The 8,632-nt window shown below is 40.7% G+C and overlaps 1 protein-coding gene across 1 annotated transcript in view; it reads left to right on the forward strand.

Annotated features, from left to right (window-relative positions):
• gatad2ab (GATA zinc finger domain containing 2Ab) overlaps positions 1-5,720 on the forward strand; it is a 41,744-nt gene extending 36,024 nt beyond the window's left edge. Inside the window, exons 6-11 of the mRNA XM_057841563.1 lie at positions 317-433; positions 544-741; positions 1,601-1,850; positions 1,930-2,327; positions 2,431-2,584; positions 3,505-5,720. Coding sequence (XP_057697546.1) covers positions 317-433; positions 544-741; positions 1,601-1,850; positions 1,930-2,327; positions 2,431-2,584; positions 3,505-3,638 — 1,251 coding nt within the window. The 3' untranslated portion in view covers positions 3,639-5,720. The remainder of the gene's footprint in view (positions 1-316; positions 434-543; positions 742-1,600; positions 1,851-1,929; positions 2,328-2,430; positions 2,585-3,504) is intronic.
• The last annotated feature ends 2,912 nt before the right edge of the window (positions 5,721-8,632 follow it).

Genomic DNA, 8,632 nt, shown 5'->3' on the forward strand with positions numbered 1-8,632 from the left:
TGTTATATGTCATATTAGTAAAGTTAAAAAAATAAGATAGTGGACTTAAGACTGCCGACAAAATGTCGGCCGAGACAGTGTTACGTGACCTTTAAAAAAACGACTGGAGACAAAATGGAGGTCGAGACTCTGGCGTTGTAAAGTCGAAATCATGTTTGTCGGATACGTCGTAACCTGGAGGACTACCTGTACTGTACATTGATCTGGATTGATTATATAAACGCATAACATTAACACATTAACATGATCATGTTTTAGATGTGCAGAAAGAATGGTTTCGCCCTGTCCAACCTAACTTTGTCCTGTCCGTTGGCAGGTAACGGGTCGCAGCTCAGGAACAGTAATCCCGCCGCCACTGGTGCGAGGTGGTCAACATGTCCCGTCCAAGCACGGCTCTCAGACTGCTATGCCCCCATTGGTCAGAGGTGCCCAGGTAAGTCCTGAGATTGTTCATGTCACATGTACTGCATTGCACATCCCAACTCTGCTCACGCCTTTGTGTCCTTTCGCGTTTGGTCTGCTTCCTCAATCGGCTGCAATCAGCCTGTTACTGTGACTCCCCAGCAGATCGCAAGCTTGCGTCAACAGCAGCAGCACGGCGGCTCAGGGCCTCCTCCGCTGTTGCTTGCTCCCCGGGCGTCGGTGCCCAACGTCCAGATCCAGGGACAGAGGATCATTCAGCAGGGCCTGATTCGGGTGGCTAATGTAGCCAACAGTAATATCTTGGTCAACATCCCTCAGGTGAGAAAACAGCAAAACTATGAGTGGCGCCTCTCCAAACCATTTTCCCTATGGGAAGCAATAAAAGCAGAAAATAGTGCAAAGCTCAAGTGTCACAATCAAAATGTACTTAATAAACTTCATAAACACAAATATAACTATATTTAAAGTCAGACAAATGTAAAATTAGGTTTAATATTGTTAAAATATAAAATGAAATTAATAACTTTGCTCACAATGACGTGACTGTAGCTAGAATCCTGACTCAGGATCTACATCTACCGTACATACATTATATTCGATTCTCAATTTTATTCTTTTTCGTTTAGGATATGAGAAAAAAATGTTTATTCTTTAAACTGACCCACATTGCATTTGCCGAACCAACATTCTTTTAATATTTGTTGATTCATTTTAGCGTTTGTCTGATAATTGGGTAATTAAAATGTATTTTTCCACTTGTATTGATTATCTTATTGAGTCATCATTTGATTTGTCTACAGTACAATTCAAAATATTAGTACAATGAGCAGTATTGCTGGTACATTTAACATTTTAAAAGTGTATTTTATTGATTCATAGTTATCATAACATAATTGATTAAATCAAATATAATTCATTACAAATAATAAAATATTTTTATGCCATTTTATTTTTGTATGACTTTCGAGTAATGAATTGGCACATTCTTGCTTTAGAGGGGACTTTTGTGATCTAATAGTTAACAGACTGTATTGACATTTGATTTGACTATAGAGGTTCAGTCTGTTTGTAAATGACAAAAGTTGTTTCTGAATCTTTTCCACTTGATATCTGTCAAGCTTCAACAAGAATGTTATGAATATGTCCTCATTGATGTGGGTTCTGCTATTGTGTCCAGGCATCTCCAACAGGCATTAAGGGCTCCTCAGCATCGCCCAACTCTGGCATCAACGACTCGCCTGCCAGTCGCCAGGCGGCCGCCAAGCTCGCCCTTCGCAAGCAGCTTGAAAAGACGCTGCTGGAAATCCCGCCTCCCAAACCTCCTGCCCCAGAATTCAACTTCCTACCTTCAGCGGCCAATAATGAGTTTATCTACTTATTGGGGTTAGAGGAAGTTGTACAAAAACTCTTGGACATGCTCGGCAGAGGTGCGTTGGCTTTATATTCTTTGTCAGTGAGTTGTGGGTTCCTGCAACTTGTTATAATATCTCCCCTCCCCCACTGTAGGCAGTCTAGGCCCAACAGCCGGCATGTCTAGCTCTATTCCCAAAGAGCCGTACACCTGCACCCAGTGTAAAACAGATTTCACCTCCCGCTGGAGGAAAGAGAAGTCCGGGACCATCCTGTGTAACCAGTGCATGTCGTCCAATCAAAAGAAAGCCCTGAAGGCTGAGCACACTAGCCGGCTGAAGGCGGCCTTTGTCAAGGCGCTGCAACAGGAGCAAGAGATTGAACAACGCATCCTCCAGCAGGCCACTACTTCCTCTGCCTCCCCAGTTTCCAAAACCACCTCGTCCTCTAATTCACTGTCAAAAAGCGAAGTGCTGGCATCTCACCAGTACAAGCAGGTCCGGTCCGCCATGCCGCACAGATCTGTGACGGGCCATCACTCTGCCATTAAGCAGGTAAGTGCCACCTAGCTGGCAAGCATGTTAAGCATGCAAGTGAATTTCTGCGGAATTTCGCACAACCGGCACCTCTTTCACCTTCACCACCTCCTCCTCACAGCTGCAGAGCGCAGTGACAGCAGCAGCGTTGGGCAGCAGGCCAAGTAAGCACGTCGCGGCACGCCCCCTGCAGCAGGGGGTGAAGGTCAGTGCTGGTGGCAGCAACAGTAACCAGGGCAACGTGACTGCCTGGAGAAAGAGCAGTAGCAATGCAGGTAGATCACACTCTGTGAGGGAATTGCGTCAATCTGGAGTGTTCTTGAAATCTAATATTGTTGACTTTAACCCCCTCTCCCTCTTTCATCTCACTTATTCCATTATGATCTCAACAGTTCATGTGTAGCCAGCAACCTTCTCAATCATACAGTACACGCCCAGTTAGGTGGTGACATGCTAATGATTTCCTAAAATGTTTTAACATTAATCTGCAATACCTGCATTAAAAATGTTCAAGTATGTAGTCAATACACTGCTTCTCTATGACTTTCTTAGTGTTATAAAATTGTAATAATTGTTTCATTACCTTTACCAGAAGGTCATTTGCTCTATAATTAAAAAAAACGTAACTTTAAAATTATTATATTATTTTTCTTTATTCTCAAAATGCATTGCATTATTTTAATTGTAATTTTAGATTATTTTGTAATAAATTTATAATTTAAAACATTGTCAGCAAGACAGTGGAAAATTTTTAAAATCTTAATCAGAAAAAAAGATTTGATAAACTCCAGTTTCACTTGACACTCATTGTGCTAAACAGGGAATCGGTATGTATAGCACTAATAATATTCACCCTGACCTATACTAATTCCCTGTTTAGCACTAATAATATTCACCCTTGACTATACTGATTCCCTGTATAGCACTAATTATATTCACCCTTACCTATACTGATTCCCTGTTTAGCACTAATAATATTCATCCTGACCTACCCAATAGTGGCTGTGTTTAGATAATCGTCCATGTTGTCTCCATCGGTGTCTGTGTGTTGTGAATCAGAGTTTCAAACATACTGTAAGTCATTGGATAAAATGGACTTCTTTATTCATTTAATAGACTGTATAGCTCCATCCCATCATCATGCATGCCAAACAAGCTCACGTGCATTGGTTTTAACCGTTTTATGTCCTGGCAGGCGTGACAATGGCCTACGTGAACCCCAGCTTGTCTGCCCACAAGACCACCTCCTCTGTGGAGCGCCAGCGAGAGTACCTGTTGGACATGATCCCCTCCCGCTCAATCTCCCAAGCAGCCAACACATGGAAATAATACCACCTCATTACTGGCCACCCTGCCATTCAAATTCACCCCCCTCTCTTGCAATATCTATGATAGCCATTATGCACCCACCCTTCTATAACCTTATCATTCTAATCCCTTCTTTGAACTTGACGCAAGGGGAGGTGTGGGGAATGTGCCTCCGTTTTTGTCTTTTGTCTTGAAATGGAGCACCTCCTCCATTTCTACAACGAGAGCCCATTCCCCAAATCCTGGGATATAAAGATTGTGTCCAGTACAGGTTTTTTTTTTCCTTTTGTTAAAAAAAGTGGTCTGGGTTCAAACGTCTCTTTTGGTTGACCACATGGGAGTCAGCACAGGATCCCCAAACTCCTCTGTCTATAGATTAGACAGGGAAAAGATACTATTAATATTATTTGATACGACAGATAATGCGCCTTTTCCCTTCTACGGGAGGTCCGGTGCGGTGTCTGAACTGAAGATCTCGTCACAGAGATCGTTTGATCTTTGGGACCATCGCAAAAAAGACTTCAGCTTTGCAAAAATAAATAGAAGAGGAAAAAAAAAAAAAGACTTTAATACTGCACACAGACTGCCTCTTCTCTCCGACCTCCAGCGCGTACGCCAGAGAAGACGGTGTGTGGCATTTTTTTGTATGGCTGAATGTTAGGTTTCTTGTCTGTGATTGCTTTTCTTTTTTGAATTATTGTGCTCCTCCAACGCTTTGGAAGTTGCCTCACAACGAGGTGGGAATTATACGGGCTCATTTTAACGTCGAAGGTGGTTTTACATCTGTTGGTTTTCCACATTATAGCCGATTTCTAAATACTTTGAAGATTAAGGGTTTCACTGACTATTGTAAATTAATCGAGCCTAATGTAATGTTTTGAGTGATAAGAAAAACTTCCAAAGAACTAGTGGAGCCCAAATTGAATCCCTTCTGCTAGAAGGTTTGGAATTTATTTGAAACCTCTGGACATAAACACATGATGTCATGCTAATACTGGAGGGGGTTTGTCAGGAATGTCATTTTGTGACATGCTTTCTATTTTCTTTTGCTTTTAGTCCTTTAGGTTGTGGTGCATTGTTTTCCTCACTACACATAGTGCTCTCTGGGTTTATTTATAGGGTCAAGATATTAGTAAAGACATGCACGTGAATGGATCCGCAGCTGGTCCGTGTCGTTTGGCGTCCATCAGGAAGCTGGACAGCTTTCAGAATGTAATGATGCAAACAACATCCCCCATTTTCCAGATGTGGTGGTGATGTTTCGTCAGATTCTCCAAAAAGGCAGGGTTGCCTTTTAATCAGGCTAAGCTGGGGAAGATCGTACTTCAAACAAGAATTCCCACTGTGCTGGGTGTTAAGCTCTTTGTTCACTGCCAGTTTTTCCAATTAAAATGGATATTTGGTTTTTGCAACTATGTGACATCTACGACCAATTTCTGAATTAATAGCTAATGAAACCGTGACAGAGTTATTTGTGGATGACCTCCGACGAGTCCACAACAGCGGAACCAGACAAAGTACAGAATACAGTTCATTACAGATGATTGTATTTTTGGCAGCATAGCGTCAGAAAGGTTTTCACGGTTCTGGCGGTTAGGGTTCAAAATTTGTCCCTTTCCCAGTACGTACTTCCACTTTCCAAAAATATTAGGTGGATAGAAGACTAATTTTACCCTGCCTCAAGCTGTGAGAACGATACATCTCTATAAATTTACTTTGCCCCTTGGACAGTGTGAGCTGTCCCATGATGGCTAAAATACTGTCATGATTTCTTGGCTTCTCTGTGGACTTGAGCAACCGGTCTGAAAATCTGCGGCGGAAACATCTCAGGTTGTCTCCACATTCCCGACAGGCATAAAAGCAGCAGCAGCAACCCTTGTGCATCTTGTGGATGCAAAAACAAGTATGTCACCAAGTGTTACAACACGTCACTGTTTGAAATCACCACCATTCCGTTCATTTGAGAGGGAAAGAAGTGGCCAAACCCATACTGCTCAGAAAATGATGTATGAGGAGATATTTGTTCTTCGGGGGATTCCCGCCCTCCTCTGCTCAAATAATAATAAAAACTAATTTTAACCCCTCTTTGACTGATTTGTGAATTTCATTAATTACATTAATTTACAAACTTATAGAGTCACTGTTTTATAGATAACCTGAATTTTGTGTGAATTATAGTGACTGATAAATTGTTCTGGTAAAGTATATTCTGCCCTCTAGTGGTTGTATTGCCCTTTACTGTGTAATGAAGTACTCTAGGTATTTTTTTTTTAAAGGATAAGCGGCATGGAAAATGAATGATGGACAAACGTTCATTTGTGTAATGTGTAGTTCATGAAATTCAAAGTTAGGTTGAATGATTCTCTTGACAGGCACAATTACGGCTTCTATTCTTTCGCTCAAAAAGACTTTTTTTAAAAGACTAGTTTTTGAATCTTTTCAAATTGTCCAATATTCCTTCTTAATATGGTAGGATTACAGCTTCTATCGATTTCATTATACTATATAGTAAGAGTGGCTCTTAATATTGCAATATTTCTTGTCACTGCTAGATGGCAGAATACACCAAATGTTTCGTCTTAAACCTTTTTTTCCCTCACTGGGAACGTCAATTTAATTTTTAAACATTTTGTAAAATCCTTATAATGTTGGAAGGTAAATATGTAATTTCTATTTATTTTTTCTTTCGAATGCTTGGGAAATTACGTCTGAGTAAGGCTTTTATCTGTAATTTTTGGTTTGTTTGTCTTTTAACATCCAATTATGGCTCGGCCATCGTCTCCTACATCCGTCATTCTAGAACAAGCAAGAGCAACCTAAAGTGCGCCTGAATGTTAAATCCGGATTGCGCTTTAACGTCACCCTCCAGTGAGTATGGAAACGATACAATAATTTCCCTTTCAGAAGATTAAATTAGGGAACATAACACATACATTATATTAATGGTAAGGACTATAGGAGGAGTTTGACTTTTGTGGCGGGGGCAAAAATGTTGATGACCCCGAAACGCAGTGTCAGCAATAAAGTCAATTTACAAGATATATGCTCAGATAGTAGCTTAGACCATGCTCGTACATATAGGCATCCCAGCTGTGTGTGTCTGCACGTTTTTATGTCTTACCTTGTGGAGAGATAGACGCCACATCCGTTTTGACTGAAAATTCCAGCGAGGAACATTTATAATAATACGGTGAAAATGAGCAGTTTTTTGTTTCCCATCATTTTTTAGGGTTAACGTCTTTTGTTGAGCAAACTGAAACTCCCCTCACCATTTAGGCTCTCCGGCGTTTCACTGTCCACATTTTCAAACCTTGGTTTTCGCTCAGTAGTTGTCGGTTTGGAAAACTTGCGTATATCCATCTTGCCATCCTCCCTTCTGTCCTCAAATCCTTTTTTGGGGGGAGCTAAGCAAAGCAAATGACTGTCTCTAAGGTGCTAGTCACATGATCTGTTTGAAAAGTAATTTTGACCCATTACAGCATTTTTTTTGTTTGTTCATTTTTGTTGTTTTATTGCTTTACAACTCTAATAGACAACATTTTACTGGCAAAGTCTTAATTTTAAATTCATATATTGGAAAGTCAAATATCTATTTTAAGATTATTAAAAAAAAACAAAAAAAAACGGGACTTCCAGTGTTAAAAGCAGCACAGTGACTGAGTGGTTAGCACTTCTGCCTCAGTTTTGAGATCAAGAGTTCAATCATGGGCTTCGGGGGTTTTGTCCGGGTATTCCGGGTTCCTCCCTCATCCCTAAAACTTATATGGTAGCTTGATTGAACCCGTCATATTGTCCCTAGGTGTGGTTGTGTGCTTGAGTGTCTGTTTGTCTCTTTGTGTCATGTGATTGGCTGGCAACCAACTCAGGGTGTACCCCTCCAACTGCCGATAGTTAGCTGGGATAGGCTCCAGCACCCCCACGGCCCTTGTGAAGATAAACGGCACGGAAAATGAATTGCAGCATTTCACCACCGACAAACTGTAAAACTAGCAGATAGGTTTTAGAGATGCTAGTCTGTTTCTGGACTGTTGTCGTTGTGCAATTGAGGAAGCATTTTCGACAGATGTGCCACTGTTTGTGCACCCCTTTTACTCTGAGATCTCCTTGTATGCCTGTGTGAGAATTAAGATTAGCTTGGAGAGCCATTCTAGACTGTGTGGATTACTCTGACTATTTTTTCCTTTATTCAGCTGCTTGTACACATAGAATGATAAATCTGACTCTATTGAAAGGCTGAAATAGTTTTAATGTGCCACACAGGAATTTGATATTGAGTGATATATTGATAGTTGAGGTGCGACAGGCAGTAATGCACAGCACGAACTACCATCTTGTATAATCGTGATATTTTCCAGTTGTGGTTATTTTTTGTCTTATTTTACAAAATGCAGCTGAACAAAAAAGGGTCATTGTTTGTCTTAAATTCAACTTTTTTTCATGGTTTCTTCCATTGTAATCCCATAAAATAGATGGTTCATTCTGGTATGCACAAGTGAATACAGATTGAAATGCCATTGTATTTGACCCCCACAGTGTTGCCAGTATATAAAATAAAAATATGAATGAAATAATAAAATTTGAGTATAATATATGGAAATTGGAGTACTGTACAACTGTGCAATAGGAATATACAAAACAAGCAAGTCAGGAGGAGATTCACAGCAAGACACTGCATTTCAATAAGCAGTGATAGGTAATATTGTAAACTCCAGTGGTCTCCAAACGGTTCCTCAAGGGATGTTGTGAGTCCGGATGTTGTGAGTCCTGGTTTTTGTTCCTACCGATCGCTCACAGATAGTGTAACCAATGAGGTTTCTGCTAAAATGAGCTGCATCTGACTGCAATCAACTGATTGCACTCGTAAGACACCAGATTGGTGAGTAGGTATTGTCTTGCTTTGTTGGAATAAAATCCTGCACCCACTGCGGTGCACATATTATGTGAGGGATTCGCAGTTTACTGTAACGCGGTAATGGCCACAGGGACGAAACTATTTATGAACCTGGTGGTCCTGC

Source organism: Corythoichthys intestinalis, chromosome 7, assembly GCF_030265065.1.
Source record: "Corythoichthys intestinalis isolate RoL2023-P3 chromosome 7, ASM3026506v1, whole genome shotgun sequence".
Classification (NCBI taxonomy): domain Eukaryota; kingdom Metazoa; phylum Chordata; class Actinopteri; order Syngnathiformes; family Syngnathidae; genus Corythoichthys; species Corythoichthys intestinalis.